Source organism: Harpia harpyja, chromosome 3, assembly GCF_026419915.1.
Source record: "Harpia harpyja isolate bHarHar1 chromosome 3, bHarHar1 primary haplotype, whole genome shotgun sequence".
NCBI lineage: Eukaryota > Metazoa > Chordata > Aves > Accipitriformes > Accipitridae > Harpia > Harpia harpyja.
The window spans coordinates 7,012,498-7,036,387 of record NC_068942.1 but is presented as its reverse complement, the minus strand read 5'-3'; the positions used below and the strand labels follow the sequence as shown (position 1 = coordinate 7,036,387).

Sequence of the window (23,890 nt, the reverse complement as noted above, 5' to 3'; positions counted from 1 at the left end):
TATGTAAAGCTCAAGTGAGAGGAACTGCCCCAAGTACCTGCTGGTTTCTGAGGTTTGGCAAGGTAAAGAGGGGACAGAGACTGGTCCTTTGGCCATGGCTGCAGACACCATTAGGTCCATAGGTGTGATTTCTGGACCTGGAAGTGCTCACACGAGTGTCAGGTGTCACAGCGTATTCCCTGGGCATCGCATCCTTCGGAGCCAGGCTGCTCTGCGCTCCTTTCTTTGGCCCACAGATACCACTTCAAATAAAGATAGGTATGAGTGGTCAGGATGGAAATAACCCCAGGAGACTGAATGCTGAGTGAGCTAGCATTAATTTCTAGGGGCATTTCTAGGTGGCCAAGTAAAATATATATGGAGCTACTGGAGAGAGGCCAGTGAAGGACCACAAAGATGATGACAGGACTGGAGCATCTGATATATGAGGGAAGGCTGAGAGAGCTGGGACTGTTCAGCCTGGAGAAGAGAAGGCTCAGGAGGTATCTCATCAATGTATGCAAATACCTGAAGGGAGGATGCAAAGAGGATGGAGCCAGGCTCTTCTCAGTGACAGGACCAGAGGCAATGGGCACAAACTGAAACACAGGAGGATCTTTCTGAACACCAGGAAACATGTTTTTGCTGTGAGGGTGACCAAGCACTGGCACAGGTTGCCCAGAGAGCTTGTGGTGTCTCCATCCTTGGAGATATTCAAAACCCAACTGGTCGTGGTCCTGGGCAGCTGTGTCTAGGTGGCCCTGCTTGAGCAGGGGGGTTGGACCAGATGACCTCCAGAGCTCCTTTCCAGCCTCAACCGTTCTGCGATCGTGCGTGTGAGATTCTGTGTGAAAACGAACAGCCTGAGGCTTCGCGACTTCTCTGTCCAGCCACAGCCCATATGCTCCAACTGCCTGCCGGCCCCAGGGCACCTCACCAGACAGGGACCCTGGCCAAGCTCTGCTGGGACAGACTGGTGAGGGTCACGGCCACAGCCACCCTTCTCTGGCCAGCTGGCAGCTGCCTACAGGGGAGGCGGGTGGCCGCCGTTGTTTGCTGTGCGTTGCGGCCCGGCGGCCAGGGTACGACCAGTGGAGAACGGAAGACCGTCCATAACTGTTGTCAGCAAGGGCGGCCGCTCCACTGAGGGAAGGGAGAGGTGTTCAGTGGCTGCACAGCAGAGGCCTTTAGAAACAAACCCCGCAAGTAGGGGTACTGATGCAACGTCCCTGTGAGACACTCTGCCCGCCACGTCCCCGTGCCCGGCCATGGCTGCCCGCTCTCCCTGGGGAGCTGGTCGACGCGCTACAAACACTGTGCAAGTCCTTTGCGTAAGCGCCGGGGAGGTCAGGCACTCCTCAGAGCAGCTCTCCCGCCCCGCCGCCATCCTGCCCACAGTCACCCAGGCCCCGATTTTGGCTCCTGCGCGGCCTCGGGCCCCTTGCTACCCTTCCCCACCGTGGCACACAGGCTGAAGTGGGGCCATCACCGCTCCTGGGCGGGAGGCTGGTGGGGAGGCCAGCGAGCAGGGCAGCCGCCAGAGCCGGGTTTGGCATGGCTCAGGGCTCAGGCAGCCCTGCTGAAAATGGCGGCTGTCGGGGTGTTCATGGCACAAAATGGCTGCGCAGCAGAGCCGCCGCGCTCGAGTCCAAACCAGAGGGATTAAGCCTTGAGCTGACTCAAACAGCCGCGGTTGTAACGCAGCCACAAGCACCGGCCGGCCGGCACGTCTGGGTCTGGCCGGGACCCACCGGCAGAGCAGGCGTTGCCTGGGCGGTCTGGGGGCAGCGAGGGACAGCTCCGGGATGCCCCAAAAGGGAGGCTTGACCAGGCCAGGCTGCTTGCCGGGCCAGGCTGACATGAGGTTTCTCCAGGAGGAAGGCAAGCTCAGGCTGCGAGGCGTCACCACACTGCCATGGATAAAATAGTATTTAGTGCTCGGCTGGGGGCACGTGCAGCTCCCAGCTGCTTCAGTTTTCCCTCCAGAAATGTGGGCAGTCATTCCCTGACAAGAGGAAATTAGTGCCTGGGTCACGGCTTCAACTCATGACCAGAAAGAGGGGCTGGCGGAGCGGCGGGCACCCGGAGAGGGCCTGTCCTTGGGGGGAGGAATGCCGGGCAGGCGGCTCCCTCCTCCGCCCCCAGTGCCGCAGGAAGGAGAAGCGGTGGCACTGCCCGAGCGAGGAGCTCGGGGGTGGTTTAGACATCCCTGAGCGCGCCGGCTGGCCGACCAGGCATTAAGGCAGCATGTGGTGGCAGCCCACGGACGCCTAGAGGACGAAGAGCTGCGCACAACTTGCAGCCAAGCCAGACTCCTCCTAGGGTTAAAGTAAGAAAATGTAGGCTAAAGATCAGGAAGAGCTTCTTGGCAGGGAAACGCGCTGAGTGGGGGGGGTCGGGAAAGCGGTTGTAGGCTGGGGTGCGCAGCTGCGTCCAGCAGGCACGCCGGGGACCACCGCTGTGGAGCCTGGCACCGTGCCGACGAAGCGGCCGGCGTGGCTTACCGGGGCTCTTCGAACCCCACCGCACTGTGCCATCAGCACCGGCGTTACTGAGCTTTCAGGAGCTGTGCGAATACGTAAGGGTTTCAGCTTGTAGGAAAAGTGAGTTTCTGTTCCTTGGGGGTGTAGAGAGAAACTTGGAAGTGTCTAGAAGTCTAACCTAAAAGAAAAAAGCAGACGAGAAATCCTATTTTTGTTCTTTACATAGTTCTTACACCCATCATGTGATTGTCTTCAGTAGTCTGAATCACAGTTGGTTTAACGTTTGTCATTGACAGTAAGCGACTGAGGACTAAAAAGCAAAGGATGACTTTCCCAACGAGGCACACTGTTTAGGAATCACACCGGGTTTCCCCTACAGTTATTTATCTGCAGGGCTCACGCAGAGGCAGCCTGGCTTCCTACGAGAGAGGGGGTGAGCCGCACGCAGGCATTTCGAGAGAGTTTTAAGCTTCAAAGTGTCACTCCCCCATGGAAGCTCTCCCACCGCCGCGTCGTGCCGTGCCGTGCCGTGCCATGCCTGCCTCTTCCACTTCCTGCTGCAGAGCCAGTTCTGCCGCTTACCTGGGAGAGGCAGGGAGAGTGTCGTAAAAGGAGGAGGAAAAAAAAACACCCAGCTGGCCGAGGAAGGAGACCCGGGCACGCCAAGAGAGCGACGGGTTGCGCAGGAGGCACGCCAGCCCTCTCGCTTTCCTCGGTCAGCTCAGCGCAAGCCTCCCTCGCCCGCAAGGTAAGAAGTATCAGAGATGCTGCCTTTCTCGAGCCCTGTTTGTAATTAGCTGTTGACCCACTTCTGGTTCTCGGGGGGGGGGGGGTCCCCTCAAATTGTTGTCTCGCTCCCTTCCCCCCCTCCTCTCGAGTTTCACAGATGGTTACAACATGTTTCAGCCATTTCACTGCAGTTTTGTTGTGTTTTTTTTAAATCAGGAGGGTTTGGGGGGTAAACACTGGGAATGGATACACCTGGTGTCGAAATGTTGTTCTGCCTATTTACGTAGCTGCCTGGCAATGCCTGGCAGCCAGGCCCGCTCCCGCTCCCGCCCTGCACGGCTGTGCAGCCTCAAGGTGGTTTGTGGGCCAATGGCCCTCTCCTCTCCTCCCCTCTCCTCTTCTCTCCCCTCTCTTCTCCTCTCCTCCCCTCCTCTCCTCCCCCTGCAGCACTGCTCAAGGCTGTGTAGGATAGGTCCACAGACCTGGTGAGAGAGAGGTGGCTGGAAAGCATGAAGAAAACAGGATCATAGACCCTGTTTGCACCATTCTCCATGGCGTTGGTATGGAAACAGTGGGAGTGAGCCGGTAGTACTTCTTTTTAATTAGAGTAAAATCAGCCATATAAAACCCGCTCCCATTTCACACAGTAACTGATTGTTCCAGGACTCGGGTTTTGTAGGGCAAATGTTGGCTGGGCAACGAGAATGGCAGATCTGAGCTTGCTGGTCCCCGACCGCCACCACAGGCCACCAGACCAGAAATTCCCATTTCCTGCAAGTCCCGGGCTTGTTCAAGGCTTGGCCTGGCCGCATCCGTGCCGTCTCAGGCGGGCGGTGATGCCCCGTCACCACCGGACGGGGCTGCAAGCCCCGCAGCGGGTGACGCCGAAGACGGGGGTGCGAGGGGTGCTGGCCGCAGGGCCGGTGCCCCAGCGAGCGCTCGCCAATGCCCCTGGCTGCTGGCGAGCATCTGCCGATTGTGCTGCTGCTGCCTGCGATGCTGTCAGCTTCTGAGGCCGGGCTTGCTCTTGCTGAGCACCAGCGATGTCTTGAAGCATGCTGTATTTTTTTTTTTTTTTATGGGGTTGGGTTTTCTTTTTGTCTTTCTAAGGCAGGAAAGAAGGCATGTGCAATTATGGTGTTCGTGTCTGTCTGTGCCCTCCACCCCCAGCAGTGACTTTTGAAGTTTGATAGAGGGTACACGTCTGAAAGAGATATACATTTTTGCACGTTCCATGAAAGCAAGTGAGCGAAGCTGTTCTCACACCAGCCGAGGGAGACGTGTCAGGTCCCCTGGGCTTCCCCATGCCCTCCCACCACCCACGCACCCTGCAGCCCTCATGCTGCAGAGCGGGGAGAGCGGTTAGGGATGAGGGATACATCAGCCCCGCAAAATGCTGGAGGTTCTCCCTTATTAGGAACCAGAGGCTCCAGTGTAAGGCACGAAGCTATAGGAAAGCAGGCTGGAGAGATTTACACCTCTCAGGGTGGTCCCCCTGTCCAACCCCACTCAGCTAGCCCCAATTTTGTGCCAGCATTTTTAGACGTCCCAGGGCTGTGGGATGTCCCAGTTTGGGGGTTATTCAGTGCCTATGGGAGTTTTATCAGCATCAGAAATAGGTGGGAAGCAATCTCTGAAAAACAAACGCATTTTTAAGGATGCCTAAGATCATTGCAGACATTTTTATATTTCACAAATATTAGAAACCTAGCAGAGAATGCTGCCTATATGTGAGATGCCTGTTTGGATCCTTCCAGAGGATGTTGCACTTAGAGTTTCATAGTACTTATTGCCTAGCATTCCTATTACGCGCGTATCAAAGTCTACACTAAAGAGGTGAAAAATATCGGGTCTATGCTAGCCATTGCACCATGGATTGCCCAGTGAAGCAACATTAGTGCTGCAAAAGGGAACGTGATGTTTGCCATGCAGGGAGGGTTGGAATTATGTTCTCCCAGCGTATGTAGACTTTCATGCCATGGCTGCAGAAAATATGTAAAAGAGCAACATAGTCAGTGTGGAAGAGGAACATTGTTTTCATATTCTTTTTCTACTTTTTCCAGAAGTTGTAAAAATAAACATTACCTGCCCTAGAGGGCTTCAAATCTGGGCTAGGAATGTGACACGTTGCCTTAGTCTTCGCTGTGGAGGGTACCCAAGGGAGACGGTTAAGCACCCGCGATGACAGCAGCCAAAATTCTTCATGGTGAAGTGTGAAACTCTGGAGCTTGGATTTCCTTGGCTGTGTTTATTTAGGTTATAGACCCAAAACAGTTCCCACATTTGCACTTGCTCTTCCTAGAAGGATTTGTCTCTGGGTTTTTTTGAGGAAAGTTTCTTTCTAGTGTTTCTGTAGGGAAAGCTGCACTGAAGGCAAGTGTACTCACACACTTACGCTTATCTGACCCCATGGCAACAGCATTTGTTGTAATCTCAACATGTGCACCCTCACGGCAGCTTGCAAATTCTGCATCCGTTTACTCCCATCCTGCAGATGGATATCAGCAGCACCAGGGATTTTAAAGGATTCAGCCAAAGTACACAGGAATTATTTGGAAATCAAGAAATTCCTGTCTATCCCCACCCCTTGTGAACTCAGCTTTGCCTTAATCTATACCCGTGCCATTTCAGAAATGCCATGACTGGTGAATAAAAAACCCTTCCCTTGTGTGTTGTGCACCAAGGAAGGTGAGCTTTCTTTCTCATCCTAATATTTTCTTTTTTAACAATGTAGACAAATATAACTTTGATCAAAAGAGCAAAGATATTTTCCCCCTCTCCGGAAGTGACGGGGAGCGCAGCTATGCTCGCATTGCAGAGTCTCTCTTCTGTTTCTTCACAACAGAAGTTTTCTAATCAAAAGCAGATAGATGGTTAGTGCGTGTTTTGGGACAGCGCATCCTGACAAGTCTTGGAGCTGGGAAACAGATGAAATACCTGACGGATTTTGCAATCAGCCGCAAGAAAACCGCACAGATGAGCCCGAGCCCTCCCTCTCCCTGGGCAGCCCCTTGCCTCTGTCGAATGTTTTTTTAGGGGAGTTTGGCCCTTGCTTCAAACTTGGGTGCTCAGGCCCGTCCCTACCGACCTGCAGAAGAATTTGTTCCCCTTCATTTAGGCTCTCCCCGCACCTTCCTGGGAGCGGCCATCGCCAGCAGCGGCCAGCCGTGAGCAGGAGGGCTGGGCAGCCTCCCTCCGGGCTCCTTGGCAGGAGCAGCGGGAGAACCTCTCCAGGTGTGGGAAGGCTCGCAAGGGAGGTGGAATGGGGTTTCTTCCCAGGAGCTTGAGTCACTGAGCACCCACCCGGGAAAGGTTATTTGCTGAATTAATGCATGTTGCAGAACTGGGTGTATGAGCAGAAGAAGGAAGAGAAGGAGAAAGGGTGGTTTAAGGAGTTCCCTCGACATTTTTGAGAGCAGTCCAGGCCTGGCTGCTCTGTCTTTTAGGAAGGGCCTCTTCACTTTATTACAAGCAGGAACATAGGCAAGAGCTCCAGCTGGTTATCAGTAATCTCCTGCATAGTCACAGGTGCAGGGGGGATATTAAATTCTCGAAGCTTTCTGGCAATATCATGATCTGACTTGAAGCTGCAGTGTCTTTGGAAATGAGATTGGGCACGATCTACGCTCTCCAGCGGTTTCCATGCCAGAAAAGGGATCAGGCTACAGGTTTCTGAGGGTATTTCAATATGCTGAAGCAATCCTTTACCCTAATTCTTCAACACGGGAGACCTAAGCAAGTAATTTTTGTGTCCTAACTATATTTGCAGGATAAGCTAACTAGAAAATTCAAAGGAAGCCTAATGAAACTCTGAGGTACAAGGCAACATAAAATACCAGGATAATGGGCTCAGCGTTGGGTCTTTTTCCAAAAGCTGAGGGTCTTCAGCAGAGCGGAAACAATGTCTTGAAGCACTGCTGTTGGAGGAGGATGTTTCTGAATCATCTGTAACATTTCCAGCAACGTGGGGATTTCTCTTGGGAATTCCCATCCACATACCATTGCCAGCATTGCTCAAAAAAGTGTTCAGCACGTCCTGGGGTTAATTTATCCTCAGGGCCATCTCTACAGACAGAGCTCTGCTGTTTTAACAGCTTCTCTCTCCAACCAGAGCTACTGAGGGAGGAGGAGGATGAAGTCACTTTTTCTCCTTTTTAATGATGTGTCTGTTTTAACACCAAAGCCCTCGGCCCCTCAGTGCCTCCTACCTCCGCCCTGCGGGAGCAGGGGCTGTGCGTGGGTATCAAAGCTCAGCTTTCGCTGCTCAGCTATCCTGCAGCAGGGTCTAAGCAAAATCATATTTTAAAAAACTAGAAGCTTTTCCAGGTAAAAACACAAGTGATGGAATCAGGTCTTTCTTCTCTCTGACCAAATTATTTTTACTTAGATATTTGGAGTCATTTTCATAATGTTTAGCTCATGTTACACAGGAAAGAAATAAGGCTGTCATTTAAATATTAAATTGATTTGAGAGATAAAGAGGTATTTATCCTTTCAGAGGGCTAAACTAATAGGAAAGGCATTTTTTAAACTATTCTGAAGTAAGCCATTTGAAGAGTTTGGTAGCTGATCATTTGCAATAAAGTTTAATAAAGTCTTAATATCCCTTGTCCAAAAGGCAGAGTAAATACACTAAATAACAAACTGAAGAAAACAAGTCTGAATTTTTTCTGCCCATATTGTGCCTTTCATTAGGTCCACACAGTCTGTGCGTGATCCGTTTCACAGATAGCCAAATGTTAGCAATGGAACTAAAAAAAAAAGACCAAAAACTTTGGAGGTTGTAGCCTCCAAAGGAATTTAGTAACTTTTAAATCCCATCTGACATCCAATCCAAAACCTACTGAAGTCAATAGAGAGATTCCCATTTCCTTCACTGAGTTCTGGACTGAGTTCTCGGTTTCTCTGCGGAAATCTGTTCTTCCTGTCATGGTGCTAAACTAAAGGTGGTTGAATACAGAGGATCTGAGTTCAAAGTGTTTTCTAGCAATTTGATCTGACTACTTCAGAGACCATCAAAGAAGCATCTCAGTGTATGAGGCTTTGCAAATTTATTTCTGAAAAGCCACGTTTGGGTGTTTGGTAGGCATTATATCTAATGGGGGAGACGCTCAGACAACACGTGGGGCTAAAGAGGTGGAGCTGTACCCCAGTACCCCACAGCTGAGCTTGTGCTTTGTGAACAACAGGGTGAATTTTGCACAAGGAACCAGTTCACTGGAGATGCTCGGGGCGGGGGGGATAAGATTTTGCAATATGATTTGTGCTGCTCGAGTGCATGTCATTCAGCTTACAAGCAAACGGACAGAGATATCTACAAGTCGAAGCACGTCTGAGCAGGCACTTCAAGGCCAGATGATCCAAGGGTCGGGTTTACAAAGCTGTTCAGATGAGGGAAAGGCAGATGCCTTGCAGGGAGTTTGACACCTAACCTTCACAGGCTCTTCTCTAAGTCTGGTAGGGGACCACTCGGCAGCTTTACACCCTGATTTGCATAAATCTGACTTTGCACCGTACTGTCCTGGTGAGTCACCACCACAGGACAGTCATCATTTAAACTGCCATCTGACCAAAGGTCCCAGGTGAGGGACATTTTGCCACCACCGCACAGGACAGCGCAGCACAAGTCCCCGTCACAGTTCTGTGCTGATTATGAGAGCTCGAGGTTTTCCCTTTCCCATCACATCGGTTATGACTGTCAGAGAACCATGACTCAGCGAGCAGGGCCGGCGTTAGTGACGTGGCGTACAAGAAAAGCGATGCAACCGCAGGGAGAAGTGTGTGGTGGTGGTGAGCTGACCGTCAGGATTTCAAGCCTGGGTGCTTGTATGGGAAGGAGCTGGTTTGGCACCAGACCCAGCGCGCTCACGCAGGGGGCTGCAGCTGTCAGAGCAGCAGCCTGTTCACTGTGTTGGTGCAACTAATAGCTGCTCTGAGGACTTGCCTACATGGGAAAATTTACCAGCATAATTATCCCACTGTAATTATCCCAGGATAACTCTCCCTGTGGATGTGCTTATTATACCATAGGATATGTACGAATATATGGTAAATCTTCTGCATAGATGGGTTTTAAGTTACACTGAGGAGGAGTATTTACACTGCAGCCCAGCAGCAAAGCACAGTTTTTATCCTACTTCCCAGCAAATGTTACACCCAGAATTTTCTACGCCAGAGGTACTTTCAGTGGGAAATACATATCATTTGATCTGATCAGCATGAATGGAAAGCCTCACACTTGCCCTATAGCATGGGGCACATCATTTGCTTTCACAGAATCGCTGTGGGAGCCAGGGTGAAGGTTGGGACACTGCCTTATACCTCTCTGTGATCCTGTTCAACTGTCTTTAATACTGTGGACATATGAATATGTTCTTCATTTGACCTTTCTGTTCAAGCTACTGTGACTGAAGTTGGGAGAAATCCTTGGATCACTAAAAGCTCCTCAAATGTGTTGTGATTTTGACTTTCTTTACCAGGCTTTCAAGCCAGATCCTGTTCTCAAACGTTGTCATTCCTGTTGCTTGAGTGCTTAGTCCATTCTTCTCCGATAACTCTCCTGCTTGGGATTTTAGCTTCTCCAATGTGATAGAAGGAAAACAGCTGGGGAAATTATGAGCACTGGGCTTGTTTTTCTATACTCCACGGTAACAGATAAAATTTGCTGGGAGCAAGCCAAACTGCACCCCTGTATAAGAGGATGAAGATGGCTGCACTTCCTGAAAGCCCACTCAGCATTCGCCCGTCACTGCTGCTGTCATTCCAAGTGAAGGTGGAGCAGAGGCATCCATCATCAGGGATCACTTGGCTGGACCAAATTTACTGACAGCACCCCCAAAAGGAAGTGATAATTTTGATGTTTGGGCCCAAGCCAATTCCAAAGGAAGGGAAAAAAAATCCAAACAGTAACTAATGTCTCTAAATTGTCTTTTAATTTTCAATAATTTGAAATAACAACAGCCATGTGGTAATAGGCTGGATGAAGTGGTTTGATAAAATAAGCAGCAACACTTGGAAACAAGATTTGGAGTTGAAATTACTCAGCTAGGTGTGTGGTGAAGTTTAGATCCGAGGCATCGGTGTAAAGCTATTATTAGAAGGTCCGGAGTAAAATAATTGCAAGTGATTTTGTTCCCTGGAATATGCCTGAGCCAAACCTCCAGACCTAAACAGCCTGCTCTTTTGCCAGGTGCAGAAATTACCTCTGAGAGACAGTTCATGTGCTTTTCCCCCCTCCAGTCTCAGCAGGAACAGTAAGTTCCAGAAATCCCATAAAAACGTCTGTTTTGCGCAATGCGATTTCCAGAACTCTGACCGGTATGTCTTTTCCAGGCTCTGAGATAGAGTTATTTTAGGATTATTGCCTGTGTGAAACTGTACCATGTTCACAAGAGCCCTTTCTCTTGTTTTCCAGTTTGCTGGAAAATCCTGGCCTTGCAGTAAGGCAGCTGACTCTCGTTTCCATTGCAACTACAAAACTTGGAAATGGCCTCTATGTCAGGTTAGTCCAAATTATAACTCTGTGCTAGCCACACTCCAGCTAGCCCTCTACTTTATTGCTTTGCCAAAATTCAGCCAGACCTTTCTTGCTGTTTTCCGCCTGTCTTTTTAAAAAACATAAAAATATAAACAATATAAAGCATACATATTGCTCTTCAGTATTCCAGCTCACAGTTATTGAGTAATGACTGATGACAGGCATTTGTCTGTACGGCTGTCCATCTACAGTGTTTCTTCTCCCACTTTTTCAGGCACTTTTGTAGGTCGAAGCATACCAGTTGAAGTGGATGAATCCATGCCATGGTCCCCATTTCCAGAACATGTCTTGGAAAAGGCTTTGCAGCCTTCTGGAGAGGATATGGAGGATGAGGAGTCCCAGAGACCATGTGTTGCTCAAACGCCTCAGCCTGTGGCCGATCCATCATGCCTCTGCAGAGCACCAGCACATCATCAGTCAGCACCATCCGTGGAGCCGGACAGCAGTTTGTGGTCAAAATATACTGATCCTGATGGAGATGGACACTTCTGTTCCCCCGGTGAATCAATAGCTGGAGTAGTTCCCTCCAAGATGCATCTTGTAGCTATGGACAAACCAGGCATGCAGCCAAGATCACAGCTTTCAGCTGACACCGGGCACAACTCCAGTAAATCAGAGCAGAGCTTGTCTGATGCTCCCAAGGACTCACTGGAGGAAAGCAGCCAAGGGAGTTCATGGTCACAGCAACCCTCAGGAAAAAGACCCCCAGCAGAGCTGGGGACCGTGGACACAGGGTACAACTCCCAGTCACGAGACGTCATGGGCATCAAGCACCTGGAGCCCCCCTTACCGCTGGTGTCTGTGCTGAACCCCCAGGACCTCCCAGGACCACTGATCTCCAGAGAGTTTTTTGGACCTGAGCATCAGCAGTGCCCTATGTGCCAGCACTTGCCCCATCCCAATGCCTCCTCGCAAGCCCACGGCTGCTTTGGGCACCGCTGCCCGGCAGAGCAGCACCCCCAGGGCCCATGTGAGTAGCACCGCTCACCCCACGGGAGGTTTTCTGGGTGTATCACAGCCATCATTCACCAAGCTGGTGTTTTCCTGCTGTACTTAATGGCAATGCACAGCATGCAATTATTAACCTTTTTAAACATCTATTTGCAGTCCATTTTATATTTCCAGATTTTCGGGTTATGCAGCCAGACTCTCTGATGCAGAACCTCTGAGCCAGATAAAAAGTTAAAGAGGTCACAGTTACTCATCAAATGAAGGCTAATGATTTTGCCTAGAAACTAGCCTTTGTCGGTCATGCTGAGCATACACAGCCTTCTCCCTGCTGTTATTTCATATTCTAGTCATTTCCTTCCTCCTTGCATCAGTCATTCAGCAGCCTCCTATACCAACTTAATTCCTGTTGTTTCCATAGATTTCCTTGCTCCCACTTGGATCCCCAAAGTTGAGAATTTCCTGCCAGAATCAGGATGGGCGGTTACCCTTGATCTCTGTAAATAGTATCTCCCAGCATTCTGACCAAACTCACCCATGTGTTTTATTTCTATGTGAAAAGAGCGTGACATCCATCATCCTCATTTTTTTCTGTTGTCAGCTGAAATGAAAGCTCATTACTTAAAATGGAGCCCTCTCAGCTGCTGGTGATTGTATCACTGAACGCTGATGTGACTCCGTCAATATGGGTGTTTTGGCTCTTGGAGACTACGACGCAGTTTACAGCCTGCTATTAATTAGTATTCCTTTTCAGTCTCTGAGATTTTTATCTGTTATGAAGTGAGCTTTGAACATTCAACAGTAATATCATTGTTTTAATATAATTTATATTACATTAGACTCATGAGACCCTGACCTGTTTTGGGCTGGCTTTGTAATAAAAAGCTGTAGGCCTGTTCTGATAACCCTTTTTTTTTTTTAACCTTCTATTGACTCCACAGCACTTATATTACATCCGTTTAAGGAGTTTTGTCATTCCAGCAATGTGCTATAATTAGGTATATGAAAGAGAGAGGGTATCAGAGCCTCAGTTTTCACCTCTGATCTTGGGACTTTGTAAAGGGGAAGGGGCTACAGATGGACTTTCGTCAATGTCTACAGCTGAACATTTGCAAAATGTCCTCTGGTTTTCTTTTCATACCTTCTCCTTTCCATTCAGCTTTAAGCAGACAAAGAGCTGGTTGCACAACACCCCTCACTGTTTACCTCCATTTACCTCCTCCACACGCTGGCATCGTGAGAAGTAGGACATTTACTGAATGAGGCTATTTTGTTTTAAAGCAGGAACTCTGAAAGCCTTTCTTTAGAAAAATCACTACCGTTTCAACCACATCCAGAGGGCAAAAAGAATAAAATAAACTGAAATGGCTGGAGCAGATTTGGTGAGGACCAAGAAGCTGGCAACTGTACTCCTGTTTCTCACACGCCTGGTACAGCGTAAATCACCTCCTGACAGCTCCTTGCGTTTCAGATAATTGTTGGGCAGTGGCAACCCACAACAAAGCTCTGCAGTTTGTGTGTTGCAACACGCCTCTCCTGGGGAACAGCAATTGTGCCCGTAGGCTCTAAGCTGGCTCCGGACACCTGCTATTTGAGATACAACAGCAAAACTGCTTCTGAAGTCAAAGAAATACTTGCAGCAATGCTACGTGCCCAGGGACCATTATCTCAGATATTTATATATGGGAGCTGTTGGTGTGTGCAGGCATGCATGCCTGGCCATACTGTGCTTCTGAATGGCAGTGGTTGCATCCATTAAAATACTGTAGCATCAGATAGATCCAAAGGAAGCTGGTGAACCATTGGCCTAAAAACCTGTAAACCAAACTGAATCTCCGAGAGCCCAGCCACCTTCCCTAGAGCTGGTCATGAGGAACCATATTTACTTTCAATTTTGCTCTCCCAGCCTCTTTCACCCTGTCCTGTTGCAAATAGTTAAGAGGGGGAGCAGGAAAATCTCCTAAAACAATCTCAACAAATTCGTCAGGAATCTCTTTGCAATTCTGGGGTTAGTTGGGTTTTTTTAAAGTATTGGCTCCTGGAATTGGACTATTTCATTGAAGCTTTGTTGTCTTTCTTTTTTTTCCTCCCCTTTAAAAAAAAATTTTAGTCCTCATGGCTGCTATGAAAATGAAAGCAGTACCCCAAAATAGCTAAAAGGATTTAAAAAAAACAGTCTGGGGGGGAAAGGAAGAGTGTTTGAGTACTGCAGCTTTCAGAGCCAGCTCATAACACCATAATCATGCAGCGCTAATAAGCCCTGCCAGGCTGGACTTTGATCTGCGCACAGCAGCTTGAAAGTGCGCAGAGCTGCTGCCTAATGAACACTGCAAGCAGAAAGACTGAAAAAAAAAGAAAAATCGTTTTCTCCGTTTGAGAAACAAACGGCTTACATATTGCTTTCTCTTTCAGTTTATGCCAACAGTTCCACCGTACGTTAGTTATTAAACAGCATTACATGTGTGCGGCCAACAACAGTAACGTTTTTCAGAATTACTTAAGCAAAATTGTAACTTTGGTCTTCCCCTACAGCCTCCTGGATAGCAACAGGAGCAGCAGCAAGGCCTTAAAAGGTCACTTAGGCAGAAAATTCATACAGGGTGAAGTAACAAACCAAGAGATTATTTCTTCTCTTTTCATTTACAATAATCACAGTCTGTTTAGCCTTAGTGTTGCAAACTGATTTGTTCCAGGATTTTGCATCTGCTTTCATGAGAACGTTGGGATGATTCATTTTCGCAAGTTATTGCCAAAAAGAAATTTAAAAAAAAAAACCAACCACCAAAAACCACTGAGGCATGGTAAGTGCAGGGACAAAGCAGCCCTGAATGTTTAACTGTCAGTTGACCCAACAGCCCAGCCCAGGGCAGGAATCTGAGCCGTGCCGTATATGAATGGGAAATAGGAAACTTCAGACTGTAAAATGTTCCTTAATCTGGGTTCTTTCAGACCAAGATACCTGCAAATGCCTCCAAACTGCTCAGTTTCCCAAGACATGAAGGAGGACGTGCCTGGAAAGGATTAAACACAAACTGAGGCAAAAATGTATTGGCTGAACTGATAGTTGCTGCCTTTATTTTCTCACCCTCCCAGATGGCAGAGCTCCTTACCAACATTTTGCACATACGTCGCAACCGTTTCCTCCTGTTCCTGGACCTTGCATGAGAGTTATCCACCCAGCCCAGCAAGTCATCCCAAATTACTCAAACCTTCGTGCTCCCAAGGGCACCGGAGACCGACCACCCCAGAGGACATGCTCCTCCCCTGGTCCTCGATTCCCGTAAGTATGCCTCGGGGGGGTGGGTTGTGCGCGGTAGAAGCTCCTCTGATCTGATTTTGTGGGCTTTCAACCAATAATTCTGAAGCCTTGTAATGTTAGCGTGCCTGGGCTGCAGGGGTACATGCGAGATGCTGGGTAGTTTTCTTTATTTGCTATTTTACACCCAACAGGGGCCTGACCTTACCCTAGAGAACTTCAAAGCCGGATACCTGATATGTTGTTACAGCGCACCCTGAAAAGCATGCATTAAGGAAGATAAACGCTTGAAGGTTAAAGGGATGAGGGGTTGAAAAATATCTTAGCTGAAACCTTAGAGCTCTCCTGCTCGAGAGCAAAGGTCAATTTGGTGGCTCACTGCGGTCTTCAGCTTTACGCTGTACCAGCCTGGGATGCCTCAATCACTGGCTTCAGTCATTTCCTTCTTATCTCTTCCATAGTGCAGAGAAAAAGGGAGGAAATCTCATCCATTGCTGATACATCTCTACCTTGCAGTTTGCAGCCTTTTCTATGATTTTTCATGTAGTAATAAACCACCCTGTCTAGCACTTCTCATCCAGGGCTTTTTGACTCATTTTCAAATATTAACTTACCAGGCTTTATATCTCCCTCCTTATAAGGATGTCATTAACAGATGGGAAATACTATCCATGCAGGGTTTTCTCCAGACTCAGCTACTTGAAGACAAATTGAAGCTTCAGGTATCGAGCACTTCTGAAATCAGACCATTTTTATTTAAGTGCCACAGTACTTTTAGAGGTGCTAAACTTACAGGTATCTGTGTTTGAAAATGTCCACTTACGTGACATGGTCTTGGAAGAAAACTGGGTGAATAGGCGGGACAAAAGAGGACGAACAGCTGAAATACTGCACTGCTCTGGCCTGCGAAAAGTTAGGGGCTGTGACAGCAAGATAAGGCAGTACTTGCAGTAGAGATAATTGCACTGAAGAATTTGTACGAAAATGTAAAAATACTGAGGAATAGTGGGTATCCTTTGGAGTAGTAAAATTTAAAAACAGGCTCCTAATTTTTGGCACATTTGTTAGATAAGGTGAAGTTTTGGGAAGATCTGTAAATTAGCCATAGGGTAGTTCTTTGTGGCCGTTGATGAAGTACGTGTTGCTTTTCTTGGTACTTTCTTCTGCTAAAAGAAATCCATAATATGCGGGGTCTGTCCTGCGGCTGCGTGGCTAGTGTTTGAATGCTGATTCCAGGAACAGCAGTTATATGTTGGTAATATTTGCCTATAGAGTATTTTGTAACAGAAAACATCTGTACTGAAATGAATAAACCAAATCTTAATGTGACAACAGAAAACATGCTGTGACCAGCCTGTCATCATTCATTTAAGGAAGGCAAAGAAAAAAAAGAGAGTGGGCTTGATTGACTAAACATCACTGCTCTGTGGGGAAAAGCTCTCAGAGAAACCTAACACTCATCCAACAGATTCAACCCAGCAGCTTCAAAGCACACCTCACGTAAAAATCTCTATAGATTTCCCTTCCTATTGACTTAAACTGTGAAGCCAAAGTGTAGTGGGACAAGAACTGCTAAGCTTCCTAAAATCACCCCTTTCTGTCTGTTACAATGGAGAAGACACTAGGCAAAGTTATTGCAGGTCTGGAGCGCAGATCCCTGACATGAGAAACCCTCATTGGGTCTGCTGTTGCTGGTCAAGAAATTAGCTTTGTTCCTTTTAGCAAAACTCTTGAGTTTTGCCCAAAACTGGAGATGCTCCAAGCTGTGCCAGAGCTGGAGGTGGAGTGCCCTTGTACCCCCATTTTTCCCAATCCCCATCGTGCGCTGTGCCTCCTGTGCTGCACAGGACATTCTGAGAGCACCTGAGGTGCGATGAAGCACCCTTTAGATAATGGAAAGAGGTTACCCAAGTGCCACCCTGCTCCCATGCGTGCGTAACAACATCCACAACATTTCTCACTCAGAAACAGCCTTTGCTTCTGCTAATTGCAAACATAACAGCTTTCAGCTAAGAGGTGCATTTACTTCCTGTGGCTAATGCTGCTTCTGCAATAAACTGCTTCTTGTGGCAGACTGTCACCAAGGTATCATCTGTTCAAAAGATGCTGTAATAACTAAGTAGAAATGCCGAGCTAAGCATTTCTACAAGAACTTTTCCTAGCTAATATGCAGATAAAGTTCTTAGCATGTTATTAAAAGAAAGAAAAAATCTGAATTTTACCTGAAAATAAATATTTTTTAAATGTTCGCTTGCTTTTTTTGTAGAAACCAGCTATACAACCAGCTACCTAATGGTCAGCTGCCCCCCAAGGCATGCGGCCCAGATGAAGCATGCTGTTGTCCTTCTGACAATTTGCCATCTCCAGCTGCCGTCCCGAGACCTCTCAGTAACCCTGCAGCCAAGGGAACTCTGAGAACCAGCAATTTGCCGGAGGAGTTGCGTAAGTGGTTAGCAAATTTGTTCTGTGCAAGATTTTACAAAGCAGCCTGACAGCTTTAGGTGGGAAAGCTCCGGGGGGGAGAAGGCAGGGGGAACAACATTAAGACACAAAGACAACAAGAAAAGAAAATACTGAGTGTCATCACATCTGTAGGGTGTGAGCATTTGTATTTAGTGGGATGGAATTATCCCCTTGAATCCTGAAAACATAATTGTCATTAATTATTTGTTATTTTGTTTACAAAAAATAAATACTGTTTAGATTGCTTTGGTACTTCTTGCTAAACAGGATGTCCCTTTGAGGCAGAGGCACTGAAGCTTACAGTAAAAGACTAATAACAAACAAAGCCCTAGGGATAAAGTGTTTCTGCCTGTCCCAAACCAGACAAATATGTCGAGTCTCAACCTCAGTTTCTCCCTGACCTGGTGAGTGGAGAGGACTTCTTTGGGCCGGGAGCCCACACGGAGGGCTGAGGGCAGCACAGGCACTGGCTGAGGTGCTTCCACTGCCACCAGCCCCTGAAACGCTTTCACCCTTCAACTCTTACGGGAAAGTAAGGTTTCAGAAAGCTGGCTTCCTTCTTAATGGCGTGCTGGCTAGCAGGTGAGATATACCATTGCTAAGAACCCTCCACATCTCTCCTGAGGTTTTGATTTTTCCTTTATTCTTCATTTTGCACATCACCTTTCAAATCCAGAGACTTGCATCTCTCTGGCCCGCAGGAGTAAGTTATGACACCGGATACCACTCTTGGATAGACCCTACTTTATCAGTTAGTGTGTCCTAGATACAGGAATTACTGGATAAAACTGTGTCATTTGTGATACACGCACAGCTGGATTAGATTAGCCAGCTGGCTCACCCTGACCTGCAAACCCATGATTCTTTAGTTAGTAAGAAAACTCCTTCCACGATGGCAAGGACAGCTGAGAACATCGCTGTCATCAGCCATCCTGCCTGCCTGCACAGGAGGTTAATGCTGCTCTAAGGTGAGGCAGTACGGCGTGCGTGAGGGTTCCTCCAGCTCTCAGTCAGATCAGTGAGGTCTGGAGGAAAGCCGTGCTGGTTGCAGCCGGTGCAGGCGGCACGAGCTCTGGGTGAGGGCCCAACCTCACCTTCGCCAAAGGGCTGGGGAAGAAGCAGCTCTGGCAGCAGGGCAGGGCGAGCAGCAGAGCGATGTTACCCTCTGCAGCTTCCGCAGGGGTGCTTGCCAGCGGCAAGGCGGTAGGAGCTTAAATCCAGAGCAAGGTTTCTGTACGGGGGGTTGAGTTCAACACCAAGCCACTGCACTGTCCCGCATCCATTTTGTAAATAATCTGAAGAGATGTAGGTGAGCAGAACCCGCAGTGTGGTGGAAAAGGAGGGCTGCGAAAGTCTCGCCCTCCGAATGGTGTATTTTAATGCATCACATATTCATATGGACTCTCTCTCCTAGGCAAGGTCTTTATAACCTATTCGGTGGATGCAGCGGTGGAGGTCATGAAATTTGTGAACTTCCTGCTTGTAAATGGATTTCAAACTGCTGTAAGTATTCCTTCCGGAGAACATGACTTTCAACCAGGAGAGAAAAGAGACATTTTTTTTAAAAAGCAGAGGCGATACACTGTCCATTTAAATGTTTTTCTGTTTATCATCACATTTTGTAGGTTAAAGAAGATACAAATAGAACGAACTAGCCTTGGCTTTAAAAACTGTAACTTAAATGATTTGCCTTTTTGTTTGCTCATATTTTAACTGAATTTCATGCTTTGAAATGTGTTTTAATAATGACCCTGGAAAATTTCATTTCGTGACACCAGACAGTAGATGGGCAATAGTATGAGGTTTTGTGAGCTATTCCATTAACTTTGTCTCATATTTGATCTGTAATATCAATATTAAAAAAGGTCAATTTTCATGTTCATCCCATCCCAGCTTTTTTTCTGCGATGCTATTACATCGTTAGTTCTTCAGATGTGAATACCTTTCTGCTAAAAAATCATCTAAAATCAGTGTATTTCACACAGCTTAATGAAACAGCCCATCTCATGGTTTCATTTGCTTTGTTATAGTTTTAAAAGGGATTCTAAAATCACTAGCCTGAAAAGGTCTGTGTCCTACTGTCTAATCCCATAAGCTATCCAGATTTTCATTTAACTTCTCATGAGTTTGCTTCATCATAACATCCTTCTCTAAGGGAACCATCCACAGAGGCTCTAGGATTCAGTGTTCAACAAAATCTTGATTCATATTTTCTTATTTCAAGTACATATGCTATCTGACCCCTCAACCTTCACTCTGGCTTCAGTTCAGGAAAGCATTTAAGTAAGTGGCTATCATTAAACTGAATGAGACTCAGTGGGGGGCTGTGCACACGCTTATTTATTTTCATGAATCAAAGATTTTTTCGAGAGACTGCAATTATACTTCTATCCAGCAGTTCTGTACTATGACCAATTCATAAGAAAGCTTTGGGCACCATAGCGGTATGGAGTAGAAGGCTCATTAATGGCACCTTTGCTGGACAAAGAATTCTTGGAGCCTGCTGCAGCATAATAAATATAGCAAAATGGTCCCAAAGCAGGGAAACAAATATTCTCTCTACTTTCAAAAGGGGAAAAATAAAGACTTGAGAGCAGAACATGACTCTTTTATCAAAAGGTTGGAGAAGTTAATACTTACTCCTTGGTCACAGTCATTGATTGCCAGTTTCTGGGCTTACTGAGTGTGCAGGGAGCTGAGTGGTGTTGGTCATATTCAGTCCTCTGAAGTCCTCCACCTCTCTGCTGTCGCTGAAGTCTGGGTTACTGCATCCAGTATCAGTAACCTGGTTGACTTCCCACCACACACCCTGAAAATTTAGTTCAATATGAAGCTAAAACTTGACACTGAGTATATAACCTTGCAGCCAGAAAATAGTTGACATTTGCAGCTACACAGATAGAAGAGGTGGGCAGCCATCCGCCTTCGTGAGGTGTTTAAAGAGGCAAAAAAGCCATTTTGCAAACTTCGCATATCTAACGTTCGCTGGCAGCGGCTGTTTCTTGTTCCGTTGAGCAAAAAATGCCTGGGAGTTGGGAGCTGGCAGGGCAGGGTGGCCGGTCGAACGGCCGGCTGAGCGGGAGCCCAGCAGTGTGCCTGCAGCAGCCCCACTCCGCCTGCCTGGGGTGCCCATCCAGCTCGACTCCGGACTGCAGGGAAAGGGAAGTTGTGCATGCACACGTTTCTTTCCTAAGGGAATTAGGCACACATGTTAGAAACTAGGGAAAAGAGCAGGTGCCTTTTCAGTGCCACCAAATGGGGAGGAAAGGTGAAAGGATGCTCACCACAGGTTTTCATTCTCTTGCAGATTGATATATTTGAAGACACAGTACGAGGTATTGACATCATTAAGTGGATGGAGCGCTACCTAGGTGATGTATGTAAAGGCAATTTAACCTTGTTCATGGCAGAGGTGACCTGAGGAAAATGGTTGAATTATTCTAATAGTAACAGGAGCAGAATCAAAATGCAAGACCCTACTATCGTCTTCCCTGCCCCTACACAAATGGCAGAGGCCTTACAGAGAGACCATAGGCAAATCTCACTCACTTCCATATCTTATGGTCCCAAAGCTCTTTCTTTAAGAAATGAAGTGCTAATCCTGGCATTCCTGCCAAATTCCAATGCTGGCTGTTACATTCAGCCTGAAGCTGCCATTGGACCAGTTGCTCCTCCATCTCATTTTTAAATAGTGGGGTTTAGCTATGCTTGGTTAAAATGATATCTGGTTTTCATCCCAGGCTGCATAGTAGTGGCTAATGTTCATTCTGCTTCTCACCTGTAGCTTTTACGTTGCTATCTAAAACACTAAAGGGTTCTGCTGGATAAACCATCTTATATGTAAACTGGAAATTGGTGTTCTGTTAGTCAAATGATAGATTTGCTCTCATCACTGTGTATCTATCTAAGCAGTAAAACAGAGATTTATGTTGCTGCCAGCACAGCCCCCCGCAGCAACAACTTCCTCTGAAGTTCAGCTGAGCAGTGAGTGCACATATCCTTCAGGATCACGCTAAGTGGTCCCATTACACCAGCACAGCTGGACACAAACTGGCGATTCTGTCTCTCGACACATGCCATCATGGGGTGGCTTCCTTTGATTCGTGCCTTGCTGGGTAGCCACTGGGCCTCTGACTCTGGGCAGATCTCCATGGCTTGGGAACAGGATGACAAAGTGGTGGGCTCTCCCCCACCTGAGCAAGGAAGCTCAACCACCTGAGACAGCAGTACCCAGGTTTCCTAAAGGTGTCCAGCAGGACACCTTGGCTCAGGTGCACTACCACGCAGGCATGGTACTACTGCATGCGGAGCAAGCTTGGGGCCTCTGTTGCGGCAATGCAGTTATCCCTTCTGGGACTTTCATCAGGGCAAATTAGGCTTGGGCTCACTATGTGCAATGGAGGTACTGAAATCAGAAGCCAGGGTGAATTTGCTTTTGCCAAAAACATCATTATCACTTAAAATGCAACCTGGCAGATCTCCTTTGGGACTCCTGCACAGTCAGTAGGAGAGACCAATATGTGCAGGGAGCAATTCCCTGCCTCCACATGAGGATCCTTCTCTGACTGCCTGCCCCAGAAATGTTTGTTTTCCTCTATTGACTGTAAAGGCAGTTTCTAACTTCAAAACCTTTACATGTGTGAGGAAGAAAGGACTGCTTGGACACAAGCAGGGGGATGTGTGCAACCGGGCATGTCTCTGCAAACCCTCAACATCTGTAAGTGCTTACATACATGTCAGGCACAAGCAAAAGTAATTCTGGAGTATGTTAAGTTGGTGTAAGGGATAATGGCTCCTTACCGTATTTGACCCTGTGGTGGGGCAAATTCCCTTGATATTGCACAGAAGGAAAGAGTTAATTAGGTGCCAGGCTGACTATGAGGCACAGACTTGGAAGCCTTACACAGCCTGATGTGGTGGGGATGAAAGACAGGCCCTAGGTAAACACAAGTAGGAGGCTTTCATCTGCTGAGCCTCTTCACCGGCCCACCATTAAGGAGGAGAGACGTTTCCCAGATATGAAGGATGGCCCCTCTGTGGAAACCTGAGCTTAGTGGGGGCCTGGGATTAAACAGGCCGCAGGCAGGATCCGGTCTGTCCCGGCAAGGCGAGGAGCATTGCCTTCAGCCCACTGCAGCAAGGTGGGACGGAGCTGCTAGGTAACCCTAAACCTGCCCAGGCCATCCCGCAGCAGCCCACCCCTCTGCACAGCCACCTCTCTGCACGCTTCGCTGCTAAGCTCAGCAAGAAAAGTTGTCATTTCTGTTGCGGAGAGCCCTAGATGCAGCTTCCATAGACAGCTGCCTTTAGTGGCTTTGTGCATAAAAAGCCATAGATGGTTAAATAGATGCACTTTTACATAAGCTGTTGGAAAATATTTAGGTCTGAATTTGAAGATAAAACTTTTCTGTGTATGTACATAGACAGTCTACACTGATAAAAAGTAGCTTTTTATTACAGGGATTCCAACTGTAAACTGGTAGCTGCTAATATATCTCTTGACATTTAGAATTTCTATATTATGAGATCTCGAGAAATAATGAGGAGAACGAGTGTACGAGCTTCTCCTGTATTTCCTGCCAGAATGAATGAGATCCTCTCATGTTTGCCAAGAACATAAAGATCACTTAAAACACAAACTGGCAGATTTCCGATCTGCCTCTACCAAACACACTGCGTTTCCCAATTTCATAAAAGTGCTTTTCTCCCTAACAGAAGACGGTGATGATAATCATAGCAATCAGTCCAAAATACAAACAGGATGTGGAAGGGGCTGAATCCCAGCTGGACAGGGATGAACACGGCTTACATACTAAATACATCCACAGGATGGTAAGCAAGGACATGCATTTGCTGTTTTACAAAGACTCTGTCTCTTCTTCTCAAAAGACAAATCTGTCTCCAAATGGCAGGTTCTTTGCTTTGTTTTCCCTAATCCCCATAGTTAAACACCCCCCTTTGGAATTCATTAATCCTCCCTCTCATCAGCTCCGTATGCTCATTAACATCTGCTAAGAGGTTCAAGGAAGAAAAGTCCTATTAAACATGCTCATCTTGTTTCTCCATATTCTTTATTGTTCTATTTTTTTTTCCCGCCTTCACCTTTTTGAGCCATTGTTGCCCTGCCATATAGCCCTGAGCACAATCTTATCTAACAGTGCCTGACCTTCCTCCCTATAAACCAGCCCCTATCGCTTCGGCCATCCTGTAACTGAGGTCTTTTTTCAGGCAGCAGTAAAGCTGGCTGAAAGGTGGAATTGCAAAGCGAAGGCCAGAGCTGCAAAGGGGGGGGGCTCCTGGGGAGTGCAGGGTGGCAGGGCACCAGTGGGGGTCACAGATGCCCATCTCTGCAGTCTGTCACAGGATGGACATTTAGCCCAGAAGAGCCCACAGAGCCGTGAAGCTCATCCTTTCTCCCTCAGTTTGCAGTTTGCTGCCTTTCTTAACCTATAACCCATCCAATTCCCCGCTTTGATCCTGCGGTCAGACTTCTCA

The 23,890-nt window shown here is 47.5% G+C and overlaps 1 protein-coding gene across 5 annotated transcripts in view; it reads left to right on the top strand.

The window, feature by feature from the left end:
- Positions 1–1,867: 1,867 nt before the first annotated feature.
- The window catches only part of TRAF3IP2 (TRAF3 interacting protein 2), a 27,789-nt gene continuing 5,766 nt past the window's right edge, over positions 1,868–23,890 (top strand). Inside the window, exons 1-9 of one of the 5 annotated variants that reach the window (XM_052781277.1) lie at positions 1,868–2,308; positions 2,856–3,210; positions 10,606–10,692; positions 10,943–11,698; positions 14,770–14,956; positions 17,199–17,374; positions 18,810–18,898; positions 20,703–20,771; positions 23,111–23,227. In XM_052781277.1, the coding sequence (XP_052637237.1) occupies positions 10,677–10,692; positions 10,943–11,698; positions 14,770–14,956; positions 17,199–17,374; positions 18,810–18,898; positions 20,703–20,771; positions 23,111–23,227 (1,410 nt within the window). In that variant the 5' untranslated portion in view covers positions 1,868–2,308; positions 2,856–3,210; positions 10,606–10,676. Of the gene's footprint in view, positions 2,309–2,758; positions 3,211–10,605; positions 10,693–10,942; positions 11,699–14,769; positions 14,957–17,198; positions 17,375–17,422; positions 18,364–18,809; positions 18,899–20,702; positions 20,772–23,110; positions 23,228–23,890 lie in introns of those variants that run through there. The other 4 variants (XM_052781276.1, XM_052781275.1, XM_052781278.1 and 1 more) reach the window with 4 other exon arrangements.